This window comes from Cryptomeria japonica, chromosome 10 (genome assembly GCF_030272615.1).
Source record: "Cryptomeria japonica chromosome 10, Sugi_1.0, whole genome shotgun sequence".
In the NCBI taxonomy this organism is placed as follows: domain Eukaryota; kingdom Viridiplantae; phylum Streptophyta; class Pinopsida; order Cupressales; family Cupressaceae; genus Cryptomeria; species Cryptomeria japonica.
Genome location: NC_081414.1, coordinates 409,443,524 through 409,464,583, shown reverse-complemented (window position 1 = coordinate 409,464,583; position 21,060 = coordinate 409,443,524). Strand labels below are relative to the sequence as shown.

The 21,060-nt window shown below is 41.4% G+C and overlaps 1 protein-coding gene across 4 annotated transcripts in view; it reads right to left on the bottom strand.

Moving 5' to 3' along the window:
* Nucleotides 1-21,060, bottom strand: part of LOC131038474 (calmodulin-binding transcription activator 4) — a 209,216-nt gene that overhangs the window by 117,644 nt on the left and 70,512 nt on the right. For all 4 annotated transcript variants that reach the window (XM_057970913.2, XM_057970910.2, XM_057970912.2 and 1 more), the window contains exon 5: nt 7,298-7,343. In XM_057970913.2, coding sequence (XP_057826896.2) covers nt 7,298-7,343 — 46 coding nt within the window. The remainder of the gene's footprint in view (nt 1-7,297; nt 7,344-21,060) is intronic.

Genomic DNA, 21,060 nt, shown 5'->3' with positions numbered 1-21,060 from the left:
GAAAATGAAAACTCACCTAGAAATCTCAAGAAAAGACCACTATGGGCCACCAAAACAGTAGAAGAAGCTCAGAGGTTTGCTACTCGTTCTGGAACCTTCAGAGAAAGCAAAAGACCTAATAAATTTACTAGCTATGTTGCTCTTATGAATGATCTATCTAAAAACGAACCTGACAATGTGACAGATGCCCTTAAACATCAAGTATGGAAGGATGCTATGTCTGAAGAGTATCAATCCATAATGAAAAATGATGTATGGGAAATTGTTCCTAGGCCAACTAAGAAGTCTATTGTTTCTTCTAAATGGCTTTTCAAGATCAAACATGCAGCAGATGGCAGCATTGAAAAATATAAGGCAAGATTTGTAGCCAGAGGATTTTCTCAAAAGGAAGGAATAGACTATGAAGAAACATTTGCTCCTGTAGCCAGATATACCTCAGTCAGGGCTGTACTAGCCATTGCAACAACTAAGGGATGGAACGTACATCAAATGGACGTAAAGACAGCTTTTCTTAATGGAGAGATATCTGAAGAAGTATACCTAGAGCAACCTGATGGGTTTGAGATCCATCATGCAGAATCTCATGTGTGCAGACTCAAGAAAGCTCTATATGGGCTCAAACAGGCTCCCAGGGTCTGGTATGAAAGAATTGACACATATCTATCAAAACTAGGCTTCTCTAAAAATGATGCAGATCCTAATCTCTACTACAAACAGAATAAAGGTTTATTAATCTCTGGAGAAGATCACCTTATAGATCAATGCAAGAAAGAGCTATCCAAAGAATTTGATATGAAGGACTTGAGATTCCTTCATTATTTCCTAGGGTTGGAAGTATGGCAGAATCCTGATAACATTGTTCTAAACCAAGGCAAGTATACATTAGACATCCTGAAGAGATTTGGAATGCTCAATTGCAGACCTATGACCTCTCCAATGGAGACCAATCTTCATAAACTCAAAGAAGCAGCAGCAGAATCACCTTCTACTGACCCCACTCTATACAGGCAAATGATTGGGTCTCTTATGTATCTGGTAAATACAAGACCAGATATCTGCTATGCAGTAAATGCCTTGAGTCAGTTTATGTGTGAGCCAAAAGAGATACACCTGGTAGCAGTAAAACACATTATGAGATATCTACAAGGCACCTTAAACCTTGGTCTCAAGTATAAGAAAATTGATCTTAATCTACACGGATTCTCAGATTCAAATTGGGCTGGAAGTGTGACCGATCGGAAAAGCACCTCTGGGTGCTACTTCAGTTTGGGATCGGCCATGATATCCTGGATCAGCAGAAAGCAGTCTTCTATAGCGCAAAGTTCCACCGAGGCCGAATACATTGCAGCCTCCATGGCTGCCCGAGAAGCGGTGTGGCTTAGAAAGTTGCTTGTGGGATTGTTTGGTAATCCGACGAAACCTACAATCATCCATTGCGACAATCAAAGTTGCATAAAACTTTCAGTGAATCCAGTATTCCATGATAGATCCAAACATATTGAGATCCCATACCATTATGTACGAGACATGGTAGACAAAAATGTGATCAAATTAGAATATGTTAGTACGGGAGATCAGACTGCAGATATTCTGACCAAACCACTTTCCAAAGTGAAGGTTGATCACTTCAGAAAAGGTTTAGGTATGATAGAAAGGTAATCTGCTTTGTAAATAAGATGTTGAAAATGTAAAACTTCTTTTGTCATGTTGAGACATTATGGGTTTTACCCCGTGTTCATATCTAAGAGGTGACGATTTCTCAAATTATGAACACTTGTATGCAAACATCATAAGGTGACGATCTTATGATTCTCAAACCAGTTATCATGTTGGATCTCTAGTATGTCATGGATGTGCCATGATGGTGTTGTGATAAAACATTTGAATAAAATGTTTGTGCACATATCACAATATGGATAAGATGAGAATTTAACCATCCTCATATGTTTATCCTCAGTGTTGCGTGTTTAGGCAATAGTAATATCACGTGTCTAGCTGATATTTTGTTATAATAAAATGATGAATCCTTTCTATCACATGATTGGGTGATACATACTTAGAGTAAAATCTTATATTTGTATCCTATGTCCTGATGATACTTCATATCATATGTATAGATGATATATATTCTTGGAGACTGACATTATGAAAAGAAATGTGATGTAGGTTACTTTATCTATCTTCCAAAAGCTAAGAGGGAGTGTTAATGCATTAGTAGCTTCTGCAAGATAAGACTCTCCTAACTCTCTAATCTGTTATTAGTTTACTCATTCATGCTTTATGTTTATTAGACTATAACATTGATCATAATTATGATATTGATATTGGATAATGATGGATTAGATTGACGATCTACTTAACTATGTTAAGCGTCAATCTAAAGGGCTATCGGGCTACTAACCCGATAGCATATTAATGTCAATTCATATATGAATCGGCATTAATATGCTATCGGGGTATTAACCCGATAGCATATAATGCTAACCGTAATTGTTATTGTTTACTTTATATTGGTCCATTATTATATGCTTGATACCGATTCATTATCGGGTATGTTTTATCTGAAACAATTAACAAATACCGATTTATGATCGGATGTGTTTATAAGCGTTGTTATCATTAACAGTGATACCGATTCACCATCAGGTATGTTCATAAGCATTAAACGATTCATTATCGGGTATAAGCACTCTTATCATTATACTGATACATTAATGTTTGTAGCACCGATTAGTTATGGATCGGTTAATGTTAGTAAGGGTCACGACCAAGTGACATCTTGGTCGGACAAGTCTAAAAGACATGTCCGATCAAGGTGCCACTTGATCGTGGCCATCCTACTACTTATACATTATTCAAACCAAAGGAGATGAAATTGAAATCGATACATGTTCATCCTCGTAACCTGCAGTAAAAGAAAGATAGCAATATTAGTGTCATAGTCATAATATCAAAATTAAAATACACCATCCTGCATATAACCTGTTCATTAAATTGGAAATTACAATACTTTCACATAAATCAGAATTTCAATTCATTCACATTGTCAATATGCATATCAATAGACTCGGAGGTTAAATTTTCCCTACTTCTATCGACGCAGTTTCCCCCCATATTTTTCAACGGGGGTTTGGGGACAGCGCCCCCAAGGTGGGGTCAAGGGGCATCGCCCCGCGAGGCCAAAAAAACTGAATTCTTTAATAAAGGTGTTGGGTGTGATTTTTCTATTGACTCGCCGAGTTTGGCGATTTTCTAATCTCTATGTCAAAATGCCCGAAGGCTACACTGCTGCCATATAGATTCATTGTCCAAATTATGAATTAAATTAATAAATTTAAAATTTAATTAATGTTATCTTTTAATTTTTTTAATTTTTAATAACAATTTGAATTAATAAGGGGCCTATATTAGAAAATTTAAATAAAAAATTGAAAATACTTTTTTAATTTTTTTAATATTTTTAAGGGCCTTAGATATGGGGGACATCTGGCCGTCCCCGGGACGGATTGGGGACGTCCCAGCCGTCCTCGAAACGTACGGACGTCCCCCAGAGCTAGGGCAGGCATCCCCCCGTTTCGAGGACGTCCCCTCAAAATACAGGGCAATTTGGGGACGAGGGGAAATGTCCCCTGGCCGTCCCCAAGTCCCCAAAACGTCCCCGGGACGGGGACGGGGGTTTTCAGGTCGGGGACGTGTCCCCAGGTAACTCTGGTTTCAACTTGAGTAAAATACCCAAATTTCATAATAGATGATGTAATTGTTAAAAGATCTGAATTTTTCCTTTGCAATCCCTTTTTATACCATTGTTTTGAACATTCAAGAAATTTTACTTTATTTCCCCCATAAAGTGACTAAATAAGTCAGTTTAATATAAAATATAAGTTGCCCAGAAAAATAATAATTTAAGACAACTTAATTTAATTAATTTATTATTCCCAGACCTCAAGGTTTAGCTCCAGTGGTGCAGCTGCCCACTCGAAGTGTGGTAATACACCCACCCGAGTTCAAACCCCACTCACCTTGTTCAATCCAAGTCGATCCAAGTGGCTGGACTGCCAATTTCCCAAAATTTCAAAAAAATAATAATAATAATTAATTATTATCTTCCATAAATCCCAATTAGCCTACGGGAATCAAAATAGGCCAAGGATCTTCATCGACACTCACCATAAGGAAGGGACATTACAGGCTTGGCTGTGGTGTTTTCAGCAGCAGTAACTTGATTATCACTAGCATTTAGACTGGGATGTGTTAGTTGAATGATACATTCACATAGCATGAAAATGCTGCCAACTTTTAGTGGTGAAGGGTAGTAAATGGTAGGTTCATTGGATGGAGAAGCTGGCAGAACGAAACAAACTCTTGGAGGGGAAACAAGATTAAGAAAACCTTATTTCCTAGAGATAAGCAGTGTGGGCAATCTAATGGGTTAAGTATAGGTAATTATTATCTTATTAACAGCAGAAATAAAAGGAAAACAACAGACATTCTTACACTTTTTGATTTGTAGTCCAGTGCACCCACTAACGACCATCTGATTTATTTAACCATCTAGCATGTCCATATCTCTTGAGCTTTTCATTCTTCATCCAAAATGATAGTGACTGAGATGTCATTTCTGGTAATTTGTATTCTTTTTCTTCTGTACTCATCTTAATTATGCTTTCTAGAGCAGCAGCACACTTCCTCTTACTGGTGTATGTCTACAGTGGGTTGCTATTTGGCGGTTGCATCAACGGTAAGGGAGTGAGCCATCTGTATTTTGACAATGAGCCTTAAGCTCCTCCTAAGTTCCATGATTCTGACAATTGAGTCCACCTAAAGGAAATACTAAACCTGAATAACCTTTCAAACCAGCCACAATAAGAGTGAAATTCATGACCCAAATGCAGACCTAGCAGCTTTTGATGGAACAAAGTAGTGTCTGTGACATTCTTTAGTGCAGAATAATTTCATATGGTGTCATATCTTTGAGATATTTGGCATTTACTCCTGCAATCATAGGATTTTCTATTTAATTCTACATGGACAAGCAAAAGCAAATAGATCTTCATTTGTAGTCACTGTAAACATCACAGTTGAGTGAGTAGTTGTGAGCTAATTCATGGAGAGAAAGTGGCAGAGCTAAGAGGAGGAAGATTTATCCTGACATACTTTATTGCATTCAGCAACTGCTATGCAATCTATTCTGATTGCCTTGAAATTAATAAGCCAAAGCATCATCTACTTCTTTGCCTTCACAGATTGACTGATGACACCAAAGCATCACCTGTTCATGTCATGTGACACAATGTGGAACAAGTTTTGTTCTCCTACCAGTTGTCTCTTGCAAATATGAACATCTTTAGTCCTGTTAGCATTATGTGAATCATGAGACTACATGAGGTTCATAGTGCACATCACAGTGACCTTTCTGCTAGGTAGAATATGATGAAGAGTTGTAATGATTTTATTGAGATTAGTAAGATTTTGATTTTGTTCCTTCCAGCCTTTAATGTTTTCCAAATCCACAGTGGCTAAATTTTGGTGGCTAGCATGTACTGCCAGCAACAATTTAACTCGTTCAATCTTCCAATGATTTCTACTAACAGACAAAAGAAAGCTGACTGGGATGTCACTTTGCCACATGTGATAGGGTCGATACATGTTTTCTTGTTTGCCATTGACTGACATGCATTTGGTTATGCCATCCATTTATTGGAGTCCACGGAATCAGCTAAATAAAATAGTTTGCTTTGGCGCTAATCTTAGTATGTTTAATAGACATTGAATGAGGGAGCTGCAAGATAGAAAGTAATTTACAAAATAACCATTAACTTAATAAATAAATGAAAAAAGCATTCTTCAAAATACAATTCCAATAGCACCACATCATGATACTTCTTGTTTTCAGACCCAATAAGCCTACCTAGGTTCCTCTCTAAAATTGTTCCTGTTAAATTTATAGAAGTAAAATCAAATAATTAATATCAATCTAACAAGAAGGAAAAGAGACTACAACATAGTAGAAATAAGTAGTGGGGAATCACGGTTATGGAAAGTCATTTTTACCATTTTTTCTCATACAAAGGATAACAAATCAACTTTTCCTGATATTGAGGGTTGGTCATGACCATACTACTACAGTACTACTAAACTTCAAATGTTTAGAGTTTCATAAGTTTTTTCCTATATTCTTGACTTTGAATCAAATTTTAAAATTCTCTCTTGCGAAATCTCTGCAACTCAAATCGAACCATCCATATAAAATTATATAACTACGCATGTTTCTATCATTTTTGTTTCATTTTAATGCCTTGAAACAGCCTCAGCTATTTGATCTCTAATCTCTAACCTTTCAAACATGGTTTATGGGCATTGACATTTCTTATTTGTTCAAGATCTTTTACAAGAAAGAAGCATTTGGATTTTCCAACTCACACTATCTCGGTGCCTAACCTCGCACCCGACCCCTCCCACAAAACCACCTTCTGTATCACAACCTATAAGTACATATAAAAATACAATACTTAATGTCTCAAGTTTATCAAAACTTTTTCTTTGGATATACGGAAGTCCACACTTTTGAATTGTATTCATCAATTTTCAATGAATATGGCCTCTAAGCATACAAATAACAAACAAAGTTGTATTACCTATGCTTTTGTTTTTAACCTAACGTTCAAGTAACAAACAAACTTGTATTACATATCCTTTTGTTTTTCCTCTACCGTTCCCATCATAGACATGAGAAATTTTTTTTGTCCTTTTGTTTTTCATCTTACCATTTGCATCAAAGTCATGAGAAATTACATTAATTTAATTAAAAGATTTAATGATTAAAACAAAAAGACAAGTCACCAAGAATGTGTTAGGAATCCAGTTCAAGAGAAAAGAGTACAAATGGGAGATGCAGGGTGAAAAAAAAGTACATTAAAATGTTAGAAGTGATTTGGATAGTATAGAAAAATTTGATATAGTCTTTTTCAAATCAAACTTGGCAATCAGCTTATGGAATAAAGGAAAAAAAAAATCACAACACAATATGTAACAACGTCTTGTTCCAATGACGTATTTGGCTCTTAATGTTTTGGTGACAAAGGAAAATCCATTTCATTAGAAAATAAAAGCGATAGGGTCAAAGGCACAAACTATTTCTAGACATACACGCAAAAAATATAAAGCTATCTGTCAAAGCAGCAATGTTTTGCCATGCTATAATTTTTCACTCTTCAAATCATGACTTCTAGCTTTCCAATATTTTTAGAAAATAAACACTTTCAAATTATGCACATCTTCAAAGTTGAATGAAGCATACCTCTGTAACTTCTCTGTAGTGAACAAGGACAATATTCTCATAAGCCCTGCAAGGCAGCACATGTATTAAACTATATTTCCACACTGCGTAAAATTAAGATGTTCATAATGTATTCTAGAGTGAACCAAATTGATACTTACAAAAAAATATTACAACCCTTAAATAGAAAGTTAGATGATAGATATATGAACACGAATGCACAGTAATTACTATGTGAAAACATATTCAGTATAATTCCTTTCAAATAGTGAGCAAAACAGGTTAGTTATCAAATCAAGGAACGATTGCAGGAAATTGTCAATGAGAAATGTATGATGTTTATATGGCGTAACACAAGAAAAATAAAATTATGGAATAAAATGCTCATGGCATCAAACTGCTGGTGAAGTACTGAAAAAAAATTTTACCATCCAGACATAACAAAAAGAGTTCAATGAATTATCTACATTGTAGCTCAATACAAGCAGAAAAACATTTTAAGGTGTCTCCAACCTACATCTAGCACTAGACATAATATATCATCTGAGCAGAAATGACTGCTCTGAATTCCATACCATGCTCCAGTTATGATGGGCACTATAAACCAAGTCTTGAATGTAATGTCCCCATTTTAGCAGACTTGGATTTTGTGAGATTAGCCTATTATCCTAACCCTCGTAGGCTAATGTGTTGGATAGAGGGTCTTTTGAGGATTGGTATCATCTCCAGTGTTCAGAGTGCTTCAATTTGGTCTTCGTTTGGCATCATTCGGACATTATTTGCTCTACTTCCTATTTTTAGTAAGTCTTGGGATGTTAGAGATGGACACCTGCTATTTTTAGTAAAGGGGGTATGGTCATATGCAGTCTCCTCATGTTAGCTCCCAATTCAGATGACGTTTGAAAATAAAAAGGATTCATGGAGATATTAATGTTTAATTGGCTCAATTAAACATTAATTATTTGGAGATTATATTATTAAGTTATAAAATGACTTTATATTATGAAGCACTTAAATGAGGGTCTATTTATCATGATAAGGGGGCCAAGTTTATTAATAATTTATAAGCACATAACCCAAGGTTTAATTACATTATTGATGCCAATGAAATATTATAACATTTTAATGTTAATTAAGAGCTTTTTGAAGAAGTTCGAACTTCTTGAGGAAATATAAGTGTGCAAAAGGAATCGAACTTCATTATGTGATTGGAGTTTTTGATTGAAGTTTCTCTGGAGCATTGAAGTGTAGAATACCAAGGGTTTTGTTGACGTGTCTGAAATCGCATTGCTGCAAACTCCATACGGCCAACACAGAATAGAATAGCCGACTGATTATCCTACTCTCTCTTGAGATAAGGAAGTCTCTAATGCTGTTTTCTAAGTTTGATCAAAGGAGACTACCTCAAGGTTTCTTTTGTCAGGTCTTGACTGCGGGATCTCTCAGTGGCTTTATGTGTTTATGCTGGAAACACAAGGGGGCTTACGTTTGATTAGTAATTTCATATGCGAATTCCCAGGGACCTCTTTTGGTTTTCTTTCAGGTGATGTTGATTTATTTGAAGCTGATTTAGCAAGACTAGATTTCTAAAAAAAAAGGGATAAAATTGGGAGGAAAGAAAGGAAGGGTAGAGAGAGAGAACAGTAAATATTAACTAGGACAACAGATTTACCCAAGCAGACAGACACCTCCAGGAAACCAGGTTAAGCATCATCAGTCATTCAGACACAATGTTTGCATAAACTTAGTGCAATCTTCAAAGGAGAAACCAGATTTTCATATTACCAAATACAATATTAGAACTTCTATATTCATGATATGTGTACTTTTGATAATCGAACTGAATCATAAAATAGCCCAGATTAACCATGCAGAAAGGAAAAAAGCAATCAGCTATCCTCTAATGGTATGGACTGTGGAGATTCTATCAGATGCTTGGTAAGAACTGCTGTGTAAAATGAACAGACATAATTAAAAGCTTTCTAATTTAAATGAAGGAGACCATGCACTCACAAGGAAATTTGAAGGTAATTTCAATCCATTGTATTAATTCCTGCAAAATTTCTTCAGAGCTTTCGCAACAATTCAAGAACTTCCTCCCAAATGAGGGAAAACCAGTCCCCTTAAATAGGTTTCCAAAAATGGATGAATGGCCAAGATCTAATCTAAACAAGTGGCCCAGATTCATCCTTACAAAAAGAGGGACCCACACTCATAAATAGGGAGATAAATATCTACAACTACCCAAAAAGGAGCAATAACTACCAAAGGATAATTACAACTTTGAAATAATCCAAAAAGGGGAGGTGCACAAAAAACTTTACAATATGTTGACCAAAAGTCAACTGTCGCCCCTTTGGGACAAAAGTGCACCTTTTAAGACTTGGAGGGAAAAAAGCATTTTTGAGAAACTGCTTTCTCTATCCTGGTTTCACATTCCTTTTGCAGAAATTGGTCTTCGCCATGCAGGTATTCTCGCCATAAATCACGACCTGCTGCTCGTTCCTCGCGGACATATTCCTGAAACTTGATGCATAATTGGAAGAGGGGATTAAAAGGTGGCATGGGAGGGTGGCGAATTTTGTATTGCATGCCTTCGAGATACTGGTCCACGTGCCTTAAACCGTCCTTCCAGCTGGAGCGATTACGCTCGAAGCATAATATGTCTGAATGGAACTGACCAGCAAAACTCAAGTCTTCAATGGAATAAGAAGCCTTATCTGCTCCCAATCTTCCCTCCCAATCCGGCCGGATTACACTGTCGGACAGGTCATTTACCCACCCCGAAACCATTGATCGGAGGATGGTCTTGCCTAGTTCTTGCATGTTCCCCAGAATCGCCTCACACGCGTCATTTTCTTTGTCAATAATTTCCTGGGCGTCGTTCTTCATGGTGACGGTCCAATACCATTCCTTGAGAACACTGATGCTATGGGGATTCAAGATGTCAGGCAGTGTGGGAATTTGTGTATGTGTCCAGAAAAGAGCTCTTAGGAGGGGAAGGGTAGAGGCCGCTACTTCATGCATGTGAAGGGATTCTCTCTTTACTTCCAACAACCTGACGAGAGTGAGCTCTCGATGGAGAGCCATTTCCTTTACTTCTTTGAGGATCTGTTCTCCCTTTTTCTTAATGTCTTGCACCCATTCCTTAACGGCCTTTGCGGTATCCCGGATTCCTTCAAATTCAGTTGTGGTCCTTTGCGCCAATGCCATTGGGGGAATATGGGATTCAGAGGGGTTGTGTAGTGGCCGTAGGAGCTTATCGATGTATCCCTCGGCTTGTTCAGCACGAGCCCGATACATGTCCTTTTCAGCCGTGATTTCCTCGAGCTGTCTGAGTATGTTTTGCACCGAGTCCTTAAATTCCTCCTTTTCTTGCTCTTTTGTAGCTCGTCCGATGGGGACAGTCGTAATGCTATAATCTGCCAGGGTTATTTGATCTGCTAGCTTGTTTACGGGCGGGGTAGCAATATGAAGAGTGCGGTTCCTTTGCCCATCCTTGGTTATCTTAGAGTATGTTCTCGGTTTCTTCTTCCCTTTTGCTTTTGTTTGATCCATTCGTGAGAAGATGTCTTCAAGGTCGATGGGCGCCTTGGTGGCGGCCTTGCGCTGAGCTCTGGCGATCAGCCACTCTTGAGGCACCGTCTGGGTTGAGGATAGGGTTAAGTTAGCACCTTGTGCTCCCATACTTCCAACTGGCTGATCACAAATTAACAGCTGTCCCGCCATCGGAGGGGTGGAAGAAGGAGGAAGCTCTTTGTTTGCATCTGAGTTCTCCCCTATCTCACTGAATAATTGTCTGACATCTTCCTGTGATGGTGGCTCCTTGGTTCCCTCGAGCTCATGGATCTCGTCTGTTCTTTGTTCCCCTTCGACAGTTGAGTCGTCCTTGGCTGCATGGAGGAGTAGTAATTCATGGCGGCTCTGCTGGGTAGGTTCATGCACTTCGATCCCCTGGGTGGATGGGATTTCTCCTTCCTCTATCTGGTCACCCGGCTTAGTCGGATTGGGGCCCTTTTGCTCGGTGTCCGGCATATCTGGAGCAGGAGGATCATTGGCTTGGAATGCCTCTATGTCGCTCTGGGAAGGCGGAGCAGGTATGCAATCCAAATCTATGGCATCATCGGGCGAACTGGGGTCTGAAGATGAAGTGGTCTCTGGCCTTCTTATGGGAATCTTCTCCCTCCTTGTTCTCTTGGACGTCCGAGTCCCTCTGCAAGCCTTAGTTTTCTTCCTTTTCTCTGGTTTTTCAGCTGATGTCCTTTCATCTTCGGAAGACTGAGAGTCGAAATTGCCCATCAGATGGTAAGTAAACTGGACCCCTTCATGGACTAGCCTCTCGATCTGGTGTTGTAACCATTGATCTGTGTATCTTGCCGGGGCTGCCATGACTGCTTCGAAATCCGTGATTGGGTCTTGAGACCAATCAATGCCTGGCAAGAGATGCCTCACTGCTTCGAATTCCCGGACTTGGAGACAGTTCCCCGAGTCTGTGAGCTGATCCGGGACCCGACGGTACTCAAAGAGTCGCATTTGCTGCACACTCAATCTAGAATATTCCCGTCGCCTGACTTCGTAGTCATCGGAGCAATTTTTCCAGTAATCTTCAATTGACTCCTTTGCTCTGTAGCGCCTACCGTAAGCTCTCTTTGCCAAATTGTCATGATCAAAACATTTTCTTGGGAAATGTTCCTGTAGGCCATAGGAGGCTAGCTCTGCAAGGGACTCTTCTGCTAGGGTGGGAGTTCTCAATTGGACATCATGGTTGCCTATGATCATTGGAAATGCGAATCCAGCCTGCTTGCTTTCTCGTAATAATATGCCGGCAGGGCGTGATTGTCTTGCCACCTCCATGAGGACTACTTTATCGGTTGGGTACCGCGGAAGTCGAAGGGGGGCACCTTCAAAGCCAGCAATTCGGATGTAGGAGAATCTTGGGAACTGAATAAACCAGGCCCCATACCTCTGTACTAAAATGGTAGCTTGCTCCGAGAGCCTTATGTGCAACCCTCCCTGCATTAGCCTGACTAGGCGCATTGTGAAGGCGTCGTTGACACGTTCGTACTGTCCAACCGCGTAAGCCGGGCTGCTCTTTTCCCTTTGAGCTATATCCTGGTAGTGCAGCTGCGGGTAGCAATCATAAACCTTTACCTGACCAGGCCCATTCCCGATCTCACCTTTCATTATTAGTCCTGGCAGTGGCTGGTTCTTTGCGAACATATAGACCAAATAGGAGGTCATGGTGAAATACTTCTTTGTCTCAAGCTCAATCAGCTGAGCGTGGATGTTATCACTTATGATCTGAGCCCAGTCAAACTTAGACTTTCCGGCAAAGACCTGTTCTGTAAAATAGAACATCCATTCTTCAAAGTGGTTGGACTTAGGGAGTCCCATGACTCGGCTAAGTAAGGTGACCATATCGCCATGTTCATTATGAAAGTCACTTCTGGGGGTCTTTTTCACAATCCTGGTGCTTGAAGGCCTTTTTTCTTTGAACCATTCTTCGTTAATTAGTGCCCTGCATCGAGCTGGGTTCATATCATACGCCCCCTGTGCCTCGTCCATTGTTGTAGCTATGGGATTATTTGGAAAGGGGATATCAAATGCATCGCCGATAGCCTCAGGGGAGAAGTCGGCAATAGTGATATCTTCCAGAAGCACTAATCTGGACTTTGGCTCGTAATGCCGAGCAGCGTCCACTACTAATTCATAGTTCTGGATTGCTGGAGGAAAACCTGCTGCTTGGGCGATGCCACTTTCCAGCATTTGCCTAGGCCTGCCATATGCATTGGGTGAGAAGACCCGATCCCTGAAATCCTGAATATCAATGTGGCCAAGGTCGGTGTCACCAATGTTGTCCCAGATACTCTGGACCTTTGACTCTCTTAGCCCTCCCCTCTGATACTGATACTTCATTCTTTCAACTTTCCGTGGGATGTCTGATTTGGATGCTCGTGAGGTTTCTGCTGCAGCGGGTGTTTTTGATGATTCTGCCGCTGATTTAGGCATTTATCCTGCACAGCCAGACACGGATTACAAGGTGACACGAGAATGACGATGCGGGTTAGATAATAACAGAAGTGTTTCAACAGACCGAGATTAGTTTAAATATCACTCTGGGCTAACAATCTGATTAACTTCTACAACATCATATTCCTGAAGATTTATGACTAAGCATTCTTACTCTCGAATTTTTTGGATTAATTTTAACAAAGGCAAAACATGAGAATTTTGAAAAGAGATGCAGTTTTCGGCCAAACTCCGGGAATAAGTCCTAAATTTTGGATGCTCGAATGATGGAGATGCAGACTCTAAGCATTTCAAATTTTGCGTATTTGCGTATTTGATCCACACATTTTAAATGACCGTACGCGATAAGGCGTACTTACCTGATCGGAGCGAATGATGGGTGATTGCCCGACCTTGTTGCGCGGGGCGAGCGGATGATCCTGCAAAATTTGAATCCCAACGGTTATCCTTCCTGTTTAAATTTTCGCGGTTTGGAGGATGAAAGAGGATTTATCAATTTCACATGGTTCTGTGCCTAGCAACCTGAATTTTAAATGGTTGATGGGAGGATGATGCAGTGTCTTACCTCCTTGTTTTCGGATTTAAGAGTTCCTTTCGAATTTTGAATTGGAGGTTTTCGAATCTAACCTTCGCGGGTTTGCTCGTCCTGACCTCCGCGTTACACACCGTGCCTTCTGCGTTAATGTTTTGCTTGCGTTTTGGACTTCGTTTTTAAACTTTCGCCTTGGAATTTCGGACGCTTAGGGTCCGAAAACGCTGTTTGCCCGATGATGTTGAAGCTCGAACGCGGGGGTCCGAAGTGCGTTTTGATGTTGTTTTAGAAGCTTATACTGTCTTTGTTATTCGGACGCGGGGGTCCGAAGTGCGTCTCGACGTTGCTTTTGAAACACCACACTTTCCCTTTCGGAGCTTAGGGTCCGAAGAATGTTATTTGATATGTTTTAAAACTTACACTTCGTCCTTTTCATTCGGACGCGAGGGTCCGAAGTGTGCCATGCGCTGCGTTTTTAAAACCTCAGTTCGCCCTTTTCATTCGGAGCTTAGGGTCCGAAGAATGTTATTTGATATGTTTTAAAACTTACTCTTCGCCCTTTTCATTCGGACGCGGGGGTCCGAAAACGCTGTTTATGTTGCTTTAAAAAAAACTTTAACTTTGTCCCTTTTCGGAGCCTAGGGTCCGAAGTATGTATGATGTGTTTTTTTTTTAAAACTTCAACTTCGCCTTTTTCGGGGCTTAGGGTCCGAAGTATGTATGATGTGCGTTTTTGTTTTTTAAAACTTACTTCGCCCTTTTCGGAGCTTAGGGTCCGAAGTGTGTATGGTGTGCGTTTTGTTTTTTAAAACTTACTTCGCCCTTTTCGGAGCTTAGGGTCCGAAGTATGTATGGTGTGCGTTTTTGTTTTTTAAAACTTACTTCGCCCTTTTCGGAGCTTAGGGTCCGAAGTATGTATGGTGTGCGTTTTTGTTTTTTAAAACTTACTTCGCCCTTTTCGGAGCTTAGGGTCCGAAGAATGTTATTTGATATGTTTTAAAACTTACACTTCGTCCTTTTCATTCGGACGCGAGGGTCCGAAGTATGTATGATGTGCGTTTTTTTTTAAAACTTCAACTTCGCCCTTGGTCGATATTCGGACGCGGGGGTCCGAAACGTGGTTTTTTGACGTTGCTTAAAAAAAACTTTAACTTTGTCTCTTTTCGGAGCCTAGGGTCCGAAGACGCTGTTTGATATGTTTTTTTTAGAACTTAACAGCTTGTGTTATTCGGACACGGGGGTCCGAAGTATGCTATTGCACTGTGTTTTAAACTTAACCTTCACTAAAATTCGGACCTAAGGTCCGAAAACGTTGTTGGGCAGTGTTATGTTTTGAAACTTTAATTTTTTGGAAATTTCGGACCTAGGGTCCGGAATGCGATTGCCACCTTATGCTTTCAAATTTTGAATTTTCACCTTCGGACGCTTACATCCAAAAGGGGGGGAGCGCACAACGTTTTAAACTTAACGGCTCATCTTGACTTTCGCCAAGTTCGGACCTGGAGTCCGAAAAGATGCTCGCATTGCGTTAAGTTTTGAAATTTTGGAACAAACTCTCGGTATTTACGCCCGAAAGCCAGATCAGTCAAAAGGGCTCATTGGTTCATTACTCCAACGTTGATCAGCTTACGGACTGATCACGAACTCGCTCGAGGAGACACGAGAAACTCTGATTCGATTCTCGGGATGACGATCAAAAAACTCAAAACTGGAAAGGGGGACCCTGTCGGCGACAGGGGGCGTGTGCAACGCACAACAAATGGCGACTCTGCTGGAGAAATGCTCCCAGTCATTTCGGGAACGCAAGTTCGGATCGAACCTAGAATCTCTGGTTAACCACCACGACTGAGAGGAGAGAAGGAGAAGAATCTTTCAAAATAAGATAATGTGAATAGTCAAATCAAATCACACGCAGGTCGGATCAACTAGTGTGTGCAAATGGGGTTCATTTCCAGCCTAGAAAAAGTTGTGGCATCAATGTTTCACTGCGTCGAGATGTCCAACGGGCTAATACTCCAAAAGCAACCTGGATAGAGCCCCGCTGCCAGCAAGCGTCCATAGCCCCGGCGGAGTTATCGCCTGTTAGCTCACAGAGATTGCTCTGTTTCCGGCAAGAAGGTTTTACCCCTTTTTCTTTTTATACCGGCAGAGATGCCTGCATTCCCTTTTGCCAATTTTACGCTTAACGCTTGATTTCAGAGCGCTTGATCAGCTTTCTTTTCTTTTCTCTTTTTCTTTTTTTTTTTTTTTTTTTTTGGAATAGTAGGCAATGAAGCCTACACGGGATTGAGCATAACAGTGGTCGCTGAAGTGTAGCCACGGACCTTTCATCGATATAGCGTCCCTTTGATTAGCAACTGATTGTATGCAGTTTTTTTATGTGTATCTGTGCAGTAATCGCGATATTGTGGATAGGTTTTGACTAGGACAAGATTTTGTAGAGAAAGGTCGTCTAGATCTAACCGGACGGATCATGGGGTGCTCCATTAATCAAAAGTCTCCCCGAGCTTGGATTCCAAAAACAGATGGTAACAGTAATCTGGCGTCGCACCAGCGTTTGTACATGGCGAAGGCCTCCTTCGAGAAAATGACAGGGGTCCTAAAACGGAGCAGGAAAACAGGAAACTAAGCTAAGACAAGGAAGGAAAACGGAGCCGCTATTCACAATGAAAAAGGCTTGGGGAAGCCTATGGCTGGAAATAATGCTTGAGGAATTGACCATTCACGAGCAAGGGAACGTCCTCGCCTGTTAGGGTCCTGAGTCGGAATGCATTCTCTCCCAAAATTTCTGAAATTTGAAAAGGACCGAGCCACAGATTATCAAATTTGTCGTGCTCTCCCTTTCTTTCATGAGCTTTGTCCCAACAAAGAACAAGATCGGAAATGCGAAAGGCCTTTACTTTTGCCCGTCTGTCGAACCAACGCTTGACTACTTCTTGGTGTTTGGCAAAATTATTTATAGCGTCGTCTCTTTTTTCATCTAAGTATAACAGCTGGGACAACCTGGCTTCCGCAGCGTTATCGATTCCTAGGTATTCGCTCATGAACTGCAAAGTTGGTATTCTCAATTGTATCGGGAAGATGGGGTCAAGACCATATACTAAGTGGTATGGAGAAGTTCCAATGGCGGCCTTGCATCGGGTACGGTCTGCCCAAAGGGCAAATCGGAGTTGGGTATGCCAATCTCTCGGGTTCTTGTCTAGGAGTCTCTTAATCACACTCAGGAGGTTTTTGTTTGTGGATTCCGCTAAACCATTACCTTGGGGATAGTAATTAGATGAAAATTTTAAAGTGATCCCGTAATTGAAGGCCCAATTTGAAAATTTTAATGACGTGAAAGCAGAACCATTATCACAGACTAGAGCATGAGGACAGCCAAAACGTGTAATAATATTCTCCTCTAAAAATCTAATAATAGCATCAGCATTGCATTGTTTCAACGATTGAGCTTCAGACCACCTTGTACAATAATCAGAAGCGGTTAGAATGTACCTGTGTTGCGCAGAGGAGGGTGGGTTGATTGTACCTATGAAGTCGAGCGCCCATTGGCCAAATGGTATTACCTCTATGACTGGTTGGAGTGGCATAGCTGGGGTGCGCTCCCTTGCTGCGGATACTTGGCACACATGACATTTCTTTACATGTTCGTGGGTGTCTCGAAATAAGGAAGGCCAATAATAGCCTGCCCTGAGGATTTGGTGAGCCGTTGCTAGGCCTGATCCGTGGCCGGTTCCGAACTTGGTATGGAACTGTTCTATAATCTGGCGTGCTTCATCCTCATTTACGCACCTCAGGTAAATGCCCTCATGATTCCCGCGGTATAAGACGGCACCTTGCAGCATGAAACGACTACTCTTCATCCTTAGTGCCCTTTTCTGCACTGGGTTGAGGTGTGATGAGCATTTCTGATTAAGAAGGTAGAAAATTATGTCATCGTACCACCTGTCTGGGGAGACCTGTTCAATCAAATACTGTTGATGTACGATTCCTGAGCATTCAGACGCGAGGGTTTGTGTCAAGGCCTGACCTCGCACTAGCTTCATAGGCTGGATTTCAACGTCATATTCCTGAATGATGGTCACCCATTTGCCTCTCCTTTCGCCTAGCTCATTTTGCATCAATAATGTCTTCACTGCGACATCTGGTACTATGGCATATATCTTACTCCTAAGTATATAATGCCGGAACTTCCTGATGGCTTTGACTAGCGCACAGGCCTGCTTTTCAATGTTTGGGTATCTTAGTTCAGCCTCCTTCAACGGAGTACTCATGAATGCTATCGGGTGCTCACCCTTTTCCTCCCTTCGCTGAGTTAAGATTGCTGCACAGGTGTGCTCGGAGGCGAAGGAATAAATGTAAAAGGGCCTTAGGTAGTCAGGGCTTACCAGAACCGGCGCTTGGACGATTGCTTGCTTGATCTCTTCGAACGCCCTTTTGGTTATTGGGGTCCATTCTATCTTGGCGTCCTTTTTCAACATATCGTTGAGAGGGCGAACTATTTCAGCAAACCCAGTTATGAATTTCCTAACAAAATTTATCTTTCCGAAATATGACTTAAGTTCCTTTTTACTTGCAGGGAGGTTGATTTGCAGTATGGCCTCGATCCTATCAGGGTCAATTGCTATGCCCTTTTCTGAGATAACATGGCCGAGGAGCTTACCTTCGGTCACTCCGAACATACATTTCCTTGGGTTTAAAGATATCCCGAATCGACGACAGCATTGGAAAACCTTTCGCAAATCATTCACATGATCTGCCCTTTGCTTGGAGAAAACGGTCAAGTCGTCCATATAGACAATGATGCAGCGACCTACAAGGTCTTTGAATGCAATGTCCATGGCGCGTTGAAATGTAGCCCCTGCGTTGATCAAACCAAAGGGCATTCTCCGATAAGCAAATATCCCCCACTTAGTGGTAAACGCAGTCTTAAGTCGGTCCTCGTATTCGACCATTACTTGGTTGTACCCGGAGTAACCGTCCAAGAAGGACATCATCTGGGATCCGTTGACTGTTTGCAGGACTTCATCAAGGGAGGGCAGCGGGTAGTTATCCTTTTCTGATGCTCTGTTTAGATTACGGAAATCGACACACAGTCTGATTTCCCCGCTCTTCTTTCTTACTGGGACTAGATTAGCGACCCAGGTAGAATGTCGTACTGGAAAGACGATGCGAGCAGCCAGCAACTTCTTTACCTCTTGATATATTAATGGTTCGAGGAGGGCATTCACTGGACGCTGTTTCTGCCTGAAAGGTTTTGAATCTGGCTTGAGGGGTATGGTATGAGTTATTACAGATGTATCATAGGTTTTGAGATCCTCATACCCCCAAGCGATGATATCTGGGAATTCCCTCATATTTTTGAGGATTCCGTCTCTTTCTTGGGGCGTACACACTTTGCCAATCAGCACATTCTTTTGATTTTCTTGCGTGCCGATATTGATTTTATCACAGGCGCCTCCTTCTGCAGTGCCTTCTTTGCGAGACTTAAGCTGGTCCCAGTCGAAAATTCGTTCTAACTGCACCATACCTTTGGGAATCGTATTTGTTCTGAGATTCAAGACCCCCTCTATGTCAATCTCGGCTTCTTGGGGTTCTTCCTCATCTATGATCTGAGTTGCAAACACATCTGAGCTTGTAATGAAGTCGATGATGTGTTTGTCATCATTAAACACCTGAAAATTGGTAATGTTGTCTGGGACTGATGGAACTGAGGCTAACTCTACTGTAAATTTCTTCAAACTTTGCATTGATAGTGGCTCAAGCGTGCTTGCGGCCTGGGCCAACGAATCAGCGACCTGGTTTTGTGACCTGAATATGGTCTTGATGTTAAAAGCATCGAAGCTTTCCATTATGTCCCACACGCGATTACGGTAAAGGCTGAGTCTCTTGTCGTGGCAAGTGTATTGTCTTCGAACTTGCCTGACTACTACTTCGGAATCTCCGAAACAATGCAGGATCTGGGCTCCCTTTTTAGTGGCTAATAGAAAACCGTGAATTAAAGACTCGTATTCTGCTATATTGTTGGTGCAGTGAAACTGTAGCCTGTAGGAAGCTAAATAGGTTTCACCAGTGGGGCTTATCAGTTCTACCCCTGCTCCAGCCCCTCTCTTGGATTTAGAGCCATCGAACCTTAAGGTCCAAGTCTGATTTGGGCTGGTAACCTTGCTGGTTGCGGTTGCCGAACCTGTAATTCCATACTTTTGCCGCTCAGGGGGTGTGGTGGCCTCCGGTCTGAGAGTATGAGTTTGTAGCACCTCGGAATGTCTCTTGCATGCCTGACTCAACGCTGCCCTGCATAGTGAACAAGTTGTTTCTGAATGGGCAGCATTGTGAACTCTGCACCAACTGGTTAGGAGCAGATTTGCAATAGAATCTTGATAGTTGAGCTGGGACGCTGGTCTTTCACATTTGCAGAAGAATTCCCTGAGGCTGTCAAATAACTCACCTTCTTCTGGCGATGGGGCCTCCTTATCATAACTCTCTGCAATCTGTCCGAAATTTTGGACTGGGTTTGAGCATTGTACCAATAGGACTTCGTTCATTGACCCGACGTCTGCCCTATATGTGCCCAGGTCTGATTCTAAGAATAGGGTTTCATTAGCCTGATTATATTCCGTAATCATCAGCTTGAGCCGAGGTTCGGACTCGATCCGGATCTGATTTGCTACCCCTCTCCATGGTAGCCACATGTGGGTGAAACTAGAATGCAGCCAGCCGTTGAGGACGCGGGTCCAATCTCGGCTGAGTAACATGCCATAGGCCCCTGGGATGTCCACTACTTGAATGTCGATGTACATCTGAATACGTGGATCAGCTGTTAGTTGCATGTGTATGTTGTTTAGCTCGCCCACTACAGTTACTTCAGATTTGTCCAACTGGGTAACCTTTCGGTTAGTCTTGGTGGGGGTCAAGCCTAAAGCACTGCATACTGACAAGGGCATAACATTTGCTGAAGCTCCCGAGTCAATGAGGCAATTGTGCAAGTTCTTACCAAAGATTCGGAGAGTTAATAAAAAAGGGGGGGGTTCTAGCTTTTCGGTGAACAAGCTTATTGTAGGCTCTGATGGTATGGTATCATTGTTCATGATTGAGATATCCTGAGTCCTTCCCCGTGCACGTGCTCCAAAGCCAGCCTCCATAGGTGGATCATTTTGGAACTCAGGTGGTGCAGAATAATTCACTGTTGCATCCCTGGGAGTTGTTGGTCCTCTCACCTCGCCAC